The 17,106-nt window shown below is 56.5% G+C and overlaps 1 protein-coding gene across 2 annotated transcripts in view; it reads right to left on the bottom strand.

Moving 5' to 3' along the window:
* Positions 1–17,106, bottom strand: part of ASXL2 (ASXL transcriptional regulator 2) — a 100,547-nt gene that overhangs the window by 70,369 nt on the left and 13,072 nt on the right. For both annotated transcript variants that reach the window (XR_013922035.1, XM_080343076.1), the window contains exon 2: positions 8,584–8,666. Coding sequence is in view for 1 of the 2 variants with exons in the window: in XM_080343076.1 (XP_080199202.1) it covers positions 8,584–8,666 (83 nt within the window). In the remaining variant the exon portion in view is untranslated. The remainder of the gene's footprint in view (positions 1–8,583; positions 8,667–17,106) is intronic.

Raw genomic sequence — 17,106 nt, 5'->3', positions numbered from 1 at the left:
CACCCGCAGCGACCGGCGCTGCTCGCACCCAGGGACTGGTTACAGCCCCACTGTGTTCCCTGAGCACCCGCAGCGACCGGCGCTGCTCGCACCCAGGGACTGGTTACAGCCCCACTGTGTTCCCTGAGCACCCGCAGCGACCGGCGCTGCTCGCACCCCAGGGACTGGTTACAGCCCCACTGTGTTCCCTGAGCACCCGCAGCGACCGGCGCTGCTCGCACCCAGGGACTGGTTACAGCCCCACTGTGTTCCCTGAGCACCCGCAGCGACCGGCGCTGCTCGCACCCAGGGACTGGTTACAGTCCCACTGTGTTCCCTGAGCACCCGCAGCGACCGGCGCTGCTCGCACCCAGGGACTGGTTACAGCCCCACTGTGTTCCCTGAGCACCCGCAGCGACCGGCGCTGCTCGCGCCCAGGGACTGCGCAGAAACCAGTGCCTGCTCATTTTAAAGGAGGAATCCGGATAGAAGCACCTGCCCCTAAGGCTTTCGGGGCACACGGTTGAAATTTCAAAGTATTTAGGATCCCCCCCTTAATATTTCTGCTACGGAACCACAAGCCCGTTCATAGTGAGGATAAATCCTGAATGCAGGTGTATTTTGAGACCTTGGTTCTGGTGTTTTCTAGAAGCACGTCAGCCTGTCAGACTCGTGCAGTTCACCACCAGAGCGTCTCTTACAGCCCCATTTCCCCTTGCAACAGCTAATATACTCCCACACATGACAAAAATGATGTGCAGTTTTATTTTGAGGAGACAGCAAAACCAGCTACGAGCACAGTCTGGGACAGGATCAGAGAAGTGGAATGTTCTACTAGTCATGGAGTTGAACCTTTCTATAAGGGACGTGGAAAGAGTCACCTAGTCAGAGTTTGTCCTACATTAAATAAATGCATTTAGTGCTCCCTGCTAATGGTAACAACATGATCTTCCTCTATAACCACTCTCTTTGAACTATTATTTTTTAAACCAACATTTCCCCTTACATGTGTTATTTATGGCACCCACCGACTTGTCCCCATGCTTCTGCACAGACACCAAGCGGCACAGACACCCTTGGTGTGTCCACTTCCAGCTGAATGAATGGTAATGGGGAGAAGAGCAACACAGGCTGTGAGGGGCTGCACAGCCAGGGACCCTGCAGGATGGGCTCTGCGTGCTGGGACCCATGGGGAGCACAGCCAGAGCCGGGGACCCTGCAGGATGGGCTCTGCGTGCTGGGACCCATGGGGAGCACAGCCAGAGCCGGGGACCCTGCAGGATGGGCTCTGCGTGCTGGGACCCACGGGGGGCACAGCCAGAGCCAGGGACCCTGCAGGATGGGCTCTGTGTGCTGGGACCGATGGGGGGCACAGCCAGAGCCGGGGACCCTGCAGGATGGGCTCTGCGTGCTGGGACCGATGAGGGGCACAGCCAGAGTCGGGGACCCTGCAGGATGGGCTCTGCGTGCTGGGACCGATGAGGGGCACAGCCAGAGTCGGGGACCCTGCAGGATGGGCTCTGCGTGCTGGGACCCATGGAGGGCACAGCCAGAGCCAGGGACCCTGCAGGATGGGCTCTGCATGCTGGGACCCATGGGGAGCACAGCTCAGCAGGGCTGGAGTGACACCACGTGAGTGGGACAGGGGACACTGAGGGACGGATCCATCCAGAGGGACCTGGGCAAGCTGGAGCAGCGGGGCCACGAGAACATCATGAGGTTCAACAAGGCCAAGTCAGGGTCCTGCCCCTGGGTCGGGGCAGCCCCGGTGTCGGTCCAGGCTGGATGAAGGATGGGGAGCAACCCCAGGAGAAGGACTTGGGGTGCTGGGTGACCGATCGGCCATGGCCTGGCCATGAGCGCTGGCAGCCCAGAACCCACCCGTGTCCTGGGCTGCGTCCCCAGCCCCGGGAGCAGCAGGTTTGGGGGATCCTGCCCTTCTGCCCCGCTCTGTGAGACCCCCTGCAGTGCTGGTCCAGCTCTGGGTCCTCAGCACAGACACACATGGAGCTGCTGGAGAGGGGCCAGAGCAGCCCCAGCAATGACCCGAGGCTGGAGCAGCTCTGCTGGGACAGGTGAGAGAGCTGGGGGGTTCAGCTGGAGGAGAGAAGCTCCGGGGGGACCTTTGTGCAGCCTTTCAGTGCTTAAAAGGGGCTGATAAGAAAGACGGGGACAGACTTTTGAGCAGGGCCTGTTGTGACAGGACAAGGGGTGATGGTTTTAAACTAAAAGAGATTCAGGCTGGACATGATGCAGAAATTGTTTGTGCTGAGGGTGGTGAGAGCCTGGCCCAGGTTGGCCAGAGAGGTGGTGGCTGAACCATCCCTGGAGACATCCCAGGCCAGGCTGGACGGGCTCTGAGCAGCCTGAGCTGGTGCAGATGTCCCTGCCATAGCAGGGGGCTGGGGGGCTGGGAAGGGCCCTCCTACCCAAACGGTCCCGCGCCCCGATGAAACCAGGCCGCCCGTGCAGGGTGAGCAGCGCCTGCAGACACAGGCTGGGGACACAGAAGCACAGGACAAGGGCCCTGGGGCTGGTGATGCTCCAGGGCCACAGGCTGCACCTCCAGCTTTTCCTCACTTGATGCAAAGTCCCCACAGGAGCCCCTGCCCAGTGCAGAAAATCCGGAACCGGAGACTCACGAGTGGCCAAAAGAGACAACTCACCCAAAATACCCCCGGCCTCGTCAAATATTAATGTGTAACTGTCACTATGACCAACCCTTGACAGCCATTTGGCCAAAAATAGCTCTAATCTGCACTTGACCGCAGAGACTTCACACACAAATCCCAGTTCGACATCAAGACATCACGAAGGTGTCACAGAGAACACCCCATCCTGCTGGTCTTAGTCACTAATGTAAGTTGGTAAGTCTCTGTTTGCTCCAGAAAAAGCCAAACCCAACTTCCAGCTGACTAAAGGGAACAAACCACAAGGACCGCAGCAGCATGTCCTGCTGCCAGCCCCTCTCCTCAAGGCTTTCGGTAACTAACGGAGCGAAGCTGCAGGTGAGTCTGGAACGAAGAGGCACACGGCGGCCAGGCTGGCGCCGAGGCCGCTTCCAGCCGTCCCCTTTGAGCGGGGCAGCAGCAAAGAGCCCAGAGCCCCCGCTGCGGCGACGAGCCCTGCGCGGGACAGCCCCGGCGGGTCACCAGTACCTTCACGGACACTTCGCTCCCATCTCCCAGCAGAATGAACAAAAATAAACTAGAGAGATACGAGCAGCACAGACGCCCCTGCCCCGTGCACCCCCGTCCATGCTCAGCACCACCAGCATCAAACCCAAGAGCCACGCGCACAAGCTACTCCAGCTCACCTGGAGGGCACCTTTAAAGCAGCTGCGGATTGGAGAATGTGGTGTTATCTGACAGCCAGCTGATGGCTGCAGCCTGCTCAGCACCGTCTCAAACAGCTCAGCACCGTCCCAAACAGCTCAGCACCGTCCCAAACAGCTCAGCATCTGCAACTTCATACCCTGGGAGCTGGGAAAGCCAAAAGTGTTCTGTATGAAGCGTGTGAGCAGCTGGACGCTCGTGCCCCAGCTGCACACTGAGCAGCAGCCCTTTCAGCCGAGCTCCATGGCCACAAAGAAGCCTGTTGGAGGCTGGCACCGCAGCCAAGGCCACTTTGCTAAGGGCCCTGGGGCTGGGCCCCCAACCAGAGCCATTGCCACGGGCAGGAACCTGCCGAGGCCACCAGCCCAACCTCCCACCAGCGCAGGAGCGGCTGCAGCAGGTACCTCGGTCCAGCTCTGACCGTCTCCATGAGTCCTGCTCTCATGCTCTAGCACCGTTATAGTGAAAAGAAGTTTCCTCTCACACCTAATCAGAATTTCCCAGCTCGCGGTGTGTGTCCGTTGCCCCTCAGTCCCGCACTGTGAGCCCCCGTGGGGAGCCTGGCTCCGGGTGACAGAAACGAACGCTCACCAGAAACGCAGCCACCAGCTCATGAAAAGCCGTTTTGGATGCAGCAGCTTTTAAACGTCCTGGTGTACACAGAGCGGAGGCAGGAGCAGGTTCCGCTGGGGATAACTGGGGCTGCCAGAGCCGGGAGCAGTTCCACCCGCCCCAGACACAGCTCAGCGGTGATCTGCAAACAGGGGGCACTCGGCCTCCCACCGCGGGACACTACTGCCAAACGTCAGCACACACCTTGTTCTCAGAAGCTGGGAAAAGCTCTGTTTGAGTAAACCAGCACTGCAAACCAAGCGTGCCAAGGGCGCTGCCTGCCGCCCGGCGGGGAAGGACCACGGCTGGAGGATCAACTCCCTCCGCACCTCCTGCTGCCGCCCTGCAGCACCAGCCCAGCCGCGGCCACCCAACAGCTCGCCCTGCCGCGCCGGCCCAGCCGCGGCCACCCAACAGCTCGCCCTGCCGCGCCGGCCCAGCCGTGGCCACCCAACAGCTCGCCCTGCCGCGCCGGCCCAGCCGCGGCCACCCAACAGCTCGCCCTGCCGCGCCGGCCCAGCCGCGGCCACCCAACAGCTCGTCCTGCCGCGCCGGCCCAGCCGCGGCCACCCAACAACACGTCCTGCCGCGCCGGCCCAGCCGCGGCCACCAAACAACGCGTCCTGCCGCGCCGGCCCAGCCGCGGCCACCAAACAGCTCGTCCTGCCCCGGACATGAGCAGAGCCCTTCAGGGAAGGCTGCACAGCCCCGGGGGGACAGACGGACAGAGCTGCCTGGCGGATCCACACAACGCAGGCACTGAAAAGCCTGCGTGTCAGACGTGATGATGCTGCCACGACAGTCTCTGCCACTAGAAAATAAGGCACTGGCGTGTATTTGTATTGTATTTGTGTATCTGCAGTGGAGAAGCCGAGTGCCCAGCCGGGCCTGCAGCAGGTCCCGCCGCCCCGTCCTGTCCTGTCCGGCCAGGGGAACAAGCAGACGCTAAAGCTGAGCTCACCCAGGGCCTGAGCCCATCCTAAGAGCGACACCGCGAGCGCTGTCTGACCCGCGCACGTCTCCTCGCTCAGCATCGGAGCTCTCGGTCACAGCTCATCACGAAAACACGTTTTGTTCAGTACAACCCTGAGGTGCCGATGCACAGATCTTCATCTAAAGGAGACAGCAAGCAGGCTGCACAGCAAAAATGGTCTCCTCTCGTTTTGACTGTAGACAGCAAGGATGAAGGCAAAACTCCGGACATGCTTACTCCACAGGAAATCAAATGGATTATCAAATATTCTACCATGGTAATTCTGTACATTGGGCAAGAACGTCTAAGAGGTGGAATAACGGCCTACAGAAATACAGCGGGCTTCTGACTTCCAGCCAGCAAAGGGAGGAGGAATCCGGGGAATGAGTGAAGCAGCTGCTGGGAAGCCGAGGCCGCGGGGCGGGCAGCTCAGCGGGGAGCTCCCTTGTGTTACCGCGCCCACGGATACTCAAAAAGTAGCCAGATACCATGTCCAGAGTCAGCGCCCACTGAGACTGAGCTAACGCTTGCATGTGTTTCACTGCTCTATTAGTGCTAACGGCAAAAGTCACTGTGCTGGGCCAGAGGTTCACAAGCCAGCACAGCATTTTACACTGTTCCCTATAGACCCAATGGCTCATAAGAAAAAGGCAATGGCAGATATCTCCAAAGACAGCAGCTCCCCAGCTACGCTCACGCTGATGTCAACATGCCCAAGGGGATCCATGAAATCCAACGACAAGCGAACGGCTTTGATTTCACAAAGCACCTCTCAAAGCAAAGCCCAGAACCAGATATGGTTTAAGCTGCCGGTTCAGCGGGGGTTTATCCACACAGGATTTGCTCTGCAGCCTGCAAGCAGCGCACTGCAGGCAGGAAAGCAGCCCACGGGACCAGGGCGGCCAGGCAGGACAGGCAAGCACAGAAAAGGGGGATGGCAGGTCACACCAAAACTAACAGCTCTGGCTTTGGGATGCCTTGGATCCCCAAAACCGACACTGACACCTTTAAAAACCTCATCATTTGAGTACTAGGATCAAATTACAAAGGCAGGTAAGATAAGGCCGTTATCACCCGAGGTTTTTGTACTGCTACTACAAAAAGATAAAAATCTTCTGAAAGACCAAACCGTGTCCAAACCGTCCGTCTGTCCTGCAGACAGTGGCGATCGGCTCCCGCCCGCACCGCGTCCGGCTCCCTGCAACTCCAAACCCTCCACAGCAGCACAACCAAAACGGCTTAGAGACTGTGTTAAAGACTACCCAAAAATTGCCATTTTTCTTTATTAAAAGCAAGCCGCGCTGAGCAGCAATTCAATACCTTGACACATGCTGAAAGAAGAGCCCAGCGGGGCAGCCTGGAGCTGCACTAGGGACCGGCAACCCTTCAGGCCTTCACCTACATAAAGGTTCAGTACATCGACCTGACACCAAAGGGGGAGATAGGGCACAGCACCCACGAGTCGCTAAGGTGGATCACTGAGCTTCACATCCCACTGCTTCCACAGACACCTTCTGGGATGTCAGACACCGAGGAGTCTGTGCTGTCCTGATGCTCAGCAGCGTTTTAGACAGGAAAACAACTCGCCATCAGCTCAGGCTAAATCCCCAGGTCAGCTCTAACGGGACTCGAGCTTGACAAGGACCATAAGGCCCCATGGCATTTCTGTTCTGAGTCTTTTTACTGGCTGTCTGGTCAAAAACGTGGCCTGGCCAGCCAGAGCCTGGGCCTTCGAGGGCACATCCGGGCTCCTGCAGCAGCTCAGCCCAAGAGAATGCTCCGGAACGCTGCAAAGGCTCCCGGCCAAATGCCTGCGTGTGTGCTGGGCTGGTGCTTCGCCACCAGTCAGACCAGCGGTGGGACAGGTGTGCTGGTCCTCGGGAACGCAGCCGGAGCAGATGCACGGCCATTGTTCACACCCCTGCTCCTGGTGATCCACAGCGCCTGACACAGAGCTGGAGCTGTCCCGGGACAGCTCAGCCTTGCATGGACTGCTCCTGGTGATCCACAGCACCTGACACAGAGCTGGAGCTGTCCCGGGACGGGTCAGCCTTCCATGGACTGCTCCTGGTGATCCACAGCGCCTGACACAGAGCTGGAGCTGTCCCGGGACGGGTCAGCCTTCCATGGACTGCTCCTGGTGATCCACAGCGCCTGACACAGAGCTGGAGCTGTCCCGGGACGGGTCAGCCTTCCATGGACTGCTCCTGGTGATCCACAGCGCCTGACACAGAGCTGGAGCTGTACCGGGATGGCTCAGCCTTCCACGGACTGCTCCTGGTGATCCACTGTCTGACACAGAGCTGGAGCTGTCCCGGGACAGCTCAGCCTTGCATGGACTGCTCCTGGTGATCCACAGAGCCGGAGCTGTCCCGGGACAGCTCAGCCTTCCATGGACTGCTCCTGATGGTCCACAGCATCTGACACAGAGCTGGAGCTGTCCCGGGACAGCTCAGCCTTCCATGGACTGCTCCTGGTGATCCAGTGTCTGACACAGAGCTGGAGCTGTCCCGGGACAGCTCAGCCTTCCATGGACTGCTCCTGGTGATCCACAGAGCTGGAGCTGTCCCGGGACAGCTCAGCCTTCCATGGACTGCTCCTGGTGATCCACAGAGCTGGAGCTGTCCCGGGACAGCTCAGCCTTCCATGGACTGCTCCTGGTGATCCACAGAGCTGGAGCTGTCCCGGGACAGCTCAGCCTTCCCTGGACGGACTGCGGTGCTGCCCAAAGCACAGTGCACGCTCAGGGCAGGGATTAACCTGCTTTTGGCACCTCCTGACGAGCTAAATCACTGTATTTGGGTTCCTTACCTTTCGATAAACTGCCATTTCCAAACAGCAAGCCACCCTCGCTCTGTGCTCAGCTCCAGTGGAAGATCTTGCTACTGAGAGCACAATTCCTACACTTGGGCCCCAACCGTTTCTGCCAAAGCAGGTGGATCGCTGTGTGAACCTGGCAACGCGCAGAGCACCATGAACTCAGACCCAGGATGGCTGTTCCCCTCCAGAACACACAAACCGCCATATCCAGAGCTTTTGGCTCTCGAAAAAGAGGAGTGTAGTTTGTACTTCACACGGACAATTGTTCCCTATCTCACGTCCCCCTGCCCACCTCCTCGAGGCAGTCGGCACCAGCCCAGCGCCCCAGACCCCCCGTGTCGCCTGCTCCTGGGGCACAGCACCAGCGCCGCAGCAGAACCACGCTCTGCTCCAGACATGCTGAGGAACGCCGTACGAGGCACAAAGTTCTCTAAATACGGAGTCGTAAGCAAGTCTGCTTTTTATTTCCTGGATAACTTTAGGGTTGGGTTTAGGTCACTGCCATTAAACCGACTATTCGGCCTCTTTCATTTCACCTTTTAAAAAAACAAAAGAAAGGTATTTAAGTTTCCTTCAGTAGCCAGAGTCTGGACTGCCTGACCCGCTCTCCCTCAGCTCACACAAGAGCTGCAGACAAGAGGCATCCAGCTCATCCCTAGAAATTAAGTCTGACTTAAGATCCAGCTTGTTTGATGAGAAGTACCAGTGACTTCAGAGCTTGTTTGCAAATGGGATCCAGACTCCAATCCTACAGGTATTTTACATTTCAGTCCCAAAAATACCTATGAGATGGGGTTAGCAGTAAACTGAATTAATTGGAACCAAAGTATGGCCGTGTTTTAGTGGTACAGGTACTTCACTCACCTGATTTCTTTCAGCCCTTCTTTCTGGATAACCTGAAGGATCTCTTTATGGCTCATGGGTGTATTGGGATACTTCTCCAGGACCTGCAAGCAAACGGAGATCAAGAGGAAGTTACTCATCGGCATTTTCGCTCATGTTCTACCGCACAGAAAAGTGCATTTCAAGGGCAAACCGAGCAGGAACTCCGGCCCGCCGGCCCTCGCCCCGGCCCACATCGGAGAGCGCGAGAGCAACGCGGCTCTACAACACTCGCTACGCGACTTCTCTTAGCGCAATTCCAGACTGTATTTCAAATGCACTGCCCGCAGGTAACGCTTCTTGGGGAATTAAATGCTCCGTGGTAATTGTGGCTTCACAACCATTGGCTTCACTTGGGAATGATTCAGGAATTCTCAGACGTAAAACTTCCAAACCCCAAATCCTTAATGTTTGCAAAGTAGAAACTAACACTTACCAAACCGCCCAGTACTTAAGTTACAGGAAACTTGGTTTTTTAGCACTGTTAGGATGCTTTGAAAAGTCTCTGCACACAGTCCAGGCTTAACGTCTGTAACCCCGGCCTAGCAAAACGCTTCCTCCGCGGAGCTGCCCGCCCTGCCAGCCCCTCGGCTCCCTCGCACAGGACCGGGACGCCCCAGCGCGACTGGCCCCGGCGCAGAGGGGTGCTGAGGCTCCTTCACACAGGACTGGGACGCACCAGCGCAGAGGGGTGCTGAGGCTCCTTCGCACAGGACTGGGACGCACCAGCGCAGAGGGGTGCTGAGGCTCCCGAGGGAGGATGCCGCCTACCAGACCTCATTCGGATATTTTAAGCAATATTTGTGCTGGGGGGATGGGCAGGAAATGCCTTGTTTCCTTCTTAATCATCCGCTTTGACCCAAGCCCAGCACATCAGCCCCTGAGCTCTGACTGAACAGAAAACCACGCATGGGTTTGGTAAGCATAAACCCACAGCGCCTCTGCAGAGGGAAATGCCCAGTTTCGGTTCCTCCGTTCAACAAGTGCAGAGCTGCCGGTTCCCCGCACAGCACCCGTTATCCCAGCCAGACAAAGCCCCATGTCCCGCCTGGGAAGCCCCAGCTGATGTCCCCGTCACGTTAAAGCGCCCGTTTGAGTTACGCCCAAGCCTGACTCCCACAGCCCCGTAAGCTGCTCCTAAAGCGGGCGGTGACTTGCCAAGGCTCTGTGCTCAGCACCGACCAGCACGGCTCCGCATGCCGCCGCCTCTGCAGCCGCGGAGCAGCGCCTTCAAAAAGCTGAGTTTAAAACAGATTTGAGCAGAGTTTATTTACACTCCCTCTGGTACCAGCCCCAGTGATTCATTCCACTTCGTTTCGAGGTATATTGCAGCTAAGGACGCCTGCAGTGACACCATACAAAGTTAAGGTCGTTGCAGAGTGTTAAGCCAGATCACTGCAGGTTTTAGATTCGTATCAGCACCTAATTCACGCTTGCTTGGCACTGCCAAAGAGCCGGTAAACCTTTATCCCACTGCCACGGAGCCCATCTGGGAGCGTGTCTGCAGGGAAGGCCCGCGGAGGGTGAGGAGAGCTCAGGCCATCTCAGCTGCCACCGTGCTGCCAACGCTCTCATTGCAGCCAGCACAACAAGCACGAGCACAGAGCGGTGCCACCATGCCGTTACCAGGGACTCTGGGGTGATTCTCACACAAAACGTCTGTGTGCATTTTCTTTCTCGGCATCGCTCTCCTCTTGCCGCTCACCACGCAGCCGTGGCCTCGACAAGCTCCATCCTGGGAGGTGCTGGGCAGAGCGGCTGCACCGGCCAGGTCCAGAGGCCCTTCCAGTCTCAGCGACTGTGAGTCCACCATACAGACCCCCCCGGGCAATCAAAGTAGCTGCTTTAGTCACTACAGGATCGAGGTCAAGTATCAGCACTGATTTTTAGTCCCTGACCAGGTTAAATCCCTGCGAGTCCACCATACAGACCCCCCGGGCGATCAAAGTAGCTGCTTTAGTCACTACAGGACCGAGGTCAAGTATCAGCACTGATATTTAGTCCCTGACCAGGTTAAATCTCTGCGAGTCCACCATACAGTCCCCCCGGGCGATCAAAGCAGCTGCTTTAGTCACTACAGGACTGAGGTCAAGTATCAGCACTGATATTTAGTCCCTGACCAGGTTAAATCCACGGGAGGTATTTCCCATTCCGGCTGTGAACCACTTGGCACGGGCTCTTGTGAGCGCTGAACAATGCCCAAAAAATGGCAAACTCACAGAAAACGTTAATTCAACACCGTGGCTTTAGGAACTCACACTACAGCAGCTGGGGGAGCACGGGGTGGCGTGTCACTCCACACTCAAAGACTTCTCCTCAAGCATTTGTTATTATCTGTTGTCAAGACATTACTTTGATAGATCAGTTTGATCAGACAACACAGACATGATTAAAACAACAGAAACAGCCTTCAGAAAGTAGCCATGGATGTCGGGACCCGTGTCCCCTCAGCAGCTCTGCAGCAAGAGGGGTCTGGGGCTGTCACCCCAGCACGGGAACACAAACACACACGGGAAGAAATCCCAAAGAGCTTCACATCCCCGTGCTGCCCTCACCCCAAACCACCGCAAAAACCAGCACGCGAAGCTGCAAGTCAACAGAACAAAGCAAGTTATGGTCAGAAAGAGAAGTACAGATTGAGACGTGTGTGGATCTTAGTCTGAGCGGCTCCCTGGGACTTTGGGACGAAGGCCTGGCCGCAGGACAGAGCCCGCAGACCTGCTGCTCCTGGCCCATAGGGAGCCATAGAAACCCCCCCGCGGACCTGCTGCTCCTGGCCCATAGGGAGCCATAGAACCCAACCCCCGCGGACCTGCTGCTCCTGGCCCATAGGGAGCCATAGAAACCCCCCCGCGGACCTGCTGCTCCTGGCCCATAGGGAGCCATAGAAACCCCCCCGCGGACCTGCTGCTCCTGGCCCATAGGGAGTCATAGAAACCCCCCTGCGGACCTGCTGCTCCTGGCCCATAGGGAGCCATAGAAACCCCCCCGTGGACCTGCTGCTCCTGGCCCATAGGGAGCCATAGAAACCCCCCCGCAGACCGGCTGCTCCTGGCCCATAGGGAGCCATAGAAACCCCCCCGCAGACCGGCTGCTCCTGGCCCATAGGGAGCCATAGAAACCCCCCCGCAGACCGGCTGCTCCTGGCCCATAGGGAGTCATAGAAACCCCCGGCATCTGCCAGCTCAGGAACACATCCCGGGGGAAAATGAAACCTGCCGCATTGCTAATCCATGCGCGGGAACAGGGCATTGTCCACAGGCTCTGGGATCACCAAACACATCTTATCCATTTTACCTAAAGCAATTAGCTATGGTTTAAACAGAACAAAACCATGAGAAGGGTCTAAGATTTGGGACACACACCCGATACTTAAACATAGCCTAGACCAGCTCGTCTTGTTAACTTCAGCTAATCCTGCACCAAGGATCCCAGTATGTGTGCTGGGCAAGCTCCCAAGGTGGAGCTGATAGAACCACCAGCTCCGGCTCCTGGGGACCAAGACGTCTGCACCAGCCCAACACCAGCCTCCCGCTCTGAGCACCCTGCTCAGCACCAAGCCACCCTGCTTAGATAAGCAGAGCAGCTCGCCGTGGGAGGCGCCACAATAACCCCTGCTGCCTTACCAGCTGATCCACAAGAACCGGGTATAAGGAGATTAAAGAGACTCTTAAAAAAATAGATACACCCTAAGTGGCTTCTTTGCTCTGTCTTCTGCCCGTTTAATCCTATACCAGATCTTGCACTTGAGCCCTTTTTTAGTTACCGTGTGTAAATAAATAAACTCATACTACCCACCACAGAACTGAACTTGAGAGGCATTTTAGAATGAAGAGTCAGGACTGATAAAAGACCCGTGTCCTGCGCTCAGCGTCAGCCACGGTGAACCCAAGGAAAAGGTGCCCAGTACAGGCAAAGCCACACACTAGAGACGGTGTCACCAATGCTCTAATTATGCTGTGTCGGGTGCTGAAATATTCTAATTGGCTTGTTACTGACAAAAGCACTGCTGGCTCTGTTTTCCAGCAGACGCCGTGCCGCACCCCGCAGCTCTCCTGGCTCCCGCACACGTGGCCAAGAGCTCGATCATCTCAAGAGGAGGTGCTTCCCAACTTCACATCTCGGAAGAAAAGATGTGAACAGAGGGGTAATTCTGGAATGTGCAATAAGAACAGAGAAATGTCCAAGTAGATGAAGTTTCAAGGCAAGAGATACCATAAAAGTCAACTTGCCAACAGAAATCACTTAGAGGCTCATCTCCCCACTTACAGCTGCGCTGAACTGGGGCTCCCAGCCCGTCCTCTGCTCCCAGGCCGAGCAGGACCAGCAGGACCCGGAGGAGCCCTGAGCTCTGCACACGTTGCCCAGCGTGTTCCCGGCCCCGAGGAGGAACAGCGCGGGGTCCCCCACAAAGCGGCACAGCCAGCGCCCCTGCACCACGCGGCACTGCCAGGAGCAGGCGTCCTCCCCACCCCCGGGGAAAACATTCCTACTACCAACAAGAGTGACGTGCAACAGGAGGGGTTTAGAAGTTAAACACAAACCAACCTCTCCCCGGTGATTCTCAAGGGCTGGCTGCATCGGGAGTAGCCCGCATGTGTTTTCTGTCATGGTTAACGCCCAACCAGCACAACCCCGTCTCTCCACCAAAGCTTTCCACTCATTTTAGACTACTTTCAAATGCCAGGATCAGCCCTTGTCTCTGTCCTGGTTTTGTTAAAAACAAGTTTCTGTTTTAGTGAATTTGCCTGTCAGCTAAAGCTTCATATTAGCTGCATTTTCCTGGAGAACCAGACACATGTTTTGATCAACATAGCAATGGAATGCGAGGTTATTGATAGGCATGGATGGACATCTCACCAAACAGGTGACCCAGAAACTGACCAACTGAGTGTAACATGCCATTCACGTGAGACTTCATAGAAAAGTGGGGGATCACAAGGATCTCGTCCCTTTTCCTTATGGCGACATTAGGAGAGGACCTTGCGAGTCGTTCCTGTGAACTGAGGCCAGTGACAGGCTGAATCCAGCTCCGCTTGGCTGCAGAGTCCAGTCCAGGACTTCGGGTGCCGGCTCTGCAGCTGCTGAGACTTTCAAGATTGGTTTTGTATATTTTGTATTATTTTCTCTATTCTTATTAGTAGCATTAGTAAAACATTGTTAATTTTTCCAGCTCTCTTCTGTGTGTCCTCCTTTCCCTCCCGATCGCCTGTGCTGAGTGGGAAGGGGGAGAGAGAGGGGCTGAAGGGGAGAAGGGGGGAGAGGAGGTTTTATTGTCACCCTGCCATGTAAACCCTCGACAGTCTCCAAGCCCCAGAGCCACCAGAGCTGCAAGCAGTGGGACACTGATCTCCTCTGAACCGCACCCCTGGCTATGGAATTACACCTTTGGTTTAACAGAGTTAAAACTGTGATGATATCTTCGCATACAACAGCAGACAGACCTGATAACCCCCCCATTTTGGATTTTATTCCTTTCTTCAACCCTTGGACAGAAAAGAAGGGAAACCTCAGAACCTCAAAGCATGAGAACAAGCACAAGGGCCAGGATCACACCGGACTGACGAGTCTCTGAAAGCAGCGGAGGCAGACAGCAGCGAGAACCGCAACTCTCGCACCTCCGAGTTCAGTCTGCGCTACTCGATAAAATCGACGGTGTTCACGGGGAGACGCGGTCAGAAGCTGAACATTCAGGCAAAACTAACTTAAATGAATGTGTGTGAAGGAACAGGGGCAACCGGGTGTCCTTGCAAGAGGAGCTCACCAGGACCTCCCCTGCCAAGCAGCCCTGGAACAAGCGGGTCTGTCTTCAGCAAAAAACATCTCAGCCTTGGCCCCAGCAATGGTCCCTCTGCTGGATCACAAACCCAGAGAGGAGCTGCATCATCCTCCCCATGGCCCCAGCAATGGTCTCTGTGCTGGATCACAAACCCAGAGAGGAGCTGCATCATCCTCCCTCCCCACGGCCCCAGCAATGGTCCCTGTGCTGGATCACAAACCCAGAGAGGAGCTGCATCATCCTCCCCATGGCCCCAGCAACGGTCCCTGTGCTGGATCACAAACCCAGAGAGGAGCTGCATCATCCTCCCCATGGCCCCAGCAACGGTCTCTGTGCTGGATCACAAACCCAGAGAGGAGCTGCATCATCCTCCCTCCCCATGGCCCCAGCAATGGTCCCTGTGCTGGATCACAAACCCAGAGAGGAGCTGCATCATCCTCCCCATGGCTCCAGCAACGGTCCCTGCGGGATCACAAACCCAGAGAGGAGCTGCATCATCCTCCCCATGGCCCCAGCAACGGTCTCTGTGCTGGATCACAAACCCAGAGAGGAGCTGCATCATCCTCCCTCCCCATGGCCCCAGCAATGGTCCCTGTGCTGGATCACAAACCCAGAGAGGAGCTGCATCATCCTCCCTCCCCATGGCCCAAGCAATGGTCCCTGTGCTGGATCACAAACCCAGAGAGCATGAGCTGCATCGTCCTCCCCTCCTAGTCTGCACCGTCACCGCAGGGACCCTGAGGCTCCCGGCGCGGTGCGGAGCCCACTGCGGGTCCGAAGCGTCCCACACGCAGTCAGAGCGACCGGAGATGGTGTCACTGCCACCCCAAGCCTGTGCTGGCCCAGCTCGCTAAACACCTCAGCGAAGATTCAACACCTGCGTAACACCAGGAGCTTCTGCTGCTCCTTCACCGGCACACGTGACACCCGTGGCTTCTCCGCTCCATCCGTGCAGGTGCAGACAACTCGATACCATGTGGTTTTCACTGTGCCAGTGGTCTGCTGGGGATCAAACGGCTGAAAATGCAGTTGCCAGGTACACCCCACCTATATTAACCTCTTATCTGCATGAGGGAAAGCTCACCGCAAACAGCGAGTACCTGAGGGCTGTCGGTGTTCGAGTCTCACATCCTGTGATGCTCCCGCCTCCTCGTGCTGCAGTGTGTGCAGGAAGTCCCCTCAAACAGCCCTGTGCCCATTTCTACAGCCCTTCAGCTATGATTCCTCATGACCTGGTCCTGTTGCACATTGCAAGGCTCCGAGTTTTACTGAGAACACAACTGTAGCACCGAGGATCTGCCCATGTACCGGCAGCAAGGGCACAGCAAGAAAACCACGATCATTCTGGCAAAGCCATCTGAACCTCATCTGTCAGCACATCTTCCCCCAGCTTTGAACACCCCTGCCACCTCGCCCAGCTACTTGTGGCTCTGGAAAGCCGGCAGAATGGGCTTTCAGCTTTCAGCACTCTTCTGCACAAAGAAGCTCTACAGGTCTCACTATGGTCTGGTATCTGAGTGACAAACGGACACGTGTCAGGACAGACTGCACCACTCCCCCCAGCAGAGGCACCCACGGGGCCCACCCCAGCACCATCTTCCCGTCTTTAAATGCCAACATGAAAAACATCAGTAGAAAAATGAAACAATGCTGCTGGAATACAGAATACGAGCTGCACACAAGGCTTTGGACGCTCCGGCGCTGTGCCCTTCCAGACGACACCAGGAACCAGCTCCGTCCCCCACTTCCAGTGCGGGTCTCTGGGGAGCTCAGCAAGGGCTGAACAAAAGCAGACACGTAGGGCTGGTTACCAGGCAAAGCAGGATGAACACTGTGACAGGAACCCATGGAAATCAGTGGTGGAACTGCTTGGGGTTTTCTGCTGGTTGGTTTGGTTGTTCTTCTTCACACAATCTACCCAGCAAGGTTTCAGCAAGAGATTCTCCCAGACTCAGTAGGAAGGAGCACCTTAGTCCACTGACGTTCTCAGCAAGCTTTGGCAACGCTGCACTCAGGAACCATTGCTACTGACCACTCCCCTATACAAAGGGGAAATTAAAACTGGGCAACCTAATGCTGTAAACATAACCATCACTTATACTTGGGCTTCTTCCTGGAAATAGAATTTAAGCTTCCTAAAAGCCACAAACCCAGAGCCCGCGGAGGAGCTGGCTGTCACCTCGATGCCCGCGCTCCAGAGGGCCGGGCAGCACCTGCTCTTAGCTCCACCTCAGCCCCGACCTCCTGCTCTTCGCCTTCCGGGGAGAAGCCCAGCTGCGGGGCCAGCAACGCTGCGACTTCCTCACACGCTCCTCCAGCGAGAAATAACCCGTGTGCCATGCAAACCTTTACACACAAGTGGGCCAGCTATAGAAATCTATCAAAAATCCATTTTAAAGTGTCTGTGAAATTCCCTTTCTGCCCACGCTACAGAAGCAGCACGGGGCACAGGCACAACGCACAACACCGACTCCGGCAGCAGCGCCAGGGGAGAAGGGGGAGCTGGAAGACTTGACCTAAATCGCAACGTCTTTTCTGCTCATCCAATTAGCCAAATGCTGGTCAAGGCTTTAACCAGAAACGAGGTCAAGAAGGAACGGACAATTCCACGTCACCAGAACCTGCCTCCAAAGCGGTCTGTATCTGGAATGTTCCGTCACGAGGGTTCGTGTCTGGGTTGGTGAAGGGCCCGCCCAAGGCCAGACCAGGTGCCCGCCCGCAGAGCT

Source organism: Nesoenas mayeri (assembly GCF_963082525.1).
Source record: "Nesoenas mayeri genome assembly, chromosome: 3".
Lineage (NCBI taxonomy): Eukaryota > Metazoa > Chordata > Aves > Columbiformes > Columbidae > Nesoenas > Nesoenas mayeri.
This window is presented reverse-complemented; position numbering and strand designations above follow the sequence as displayed.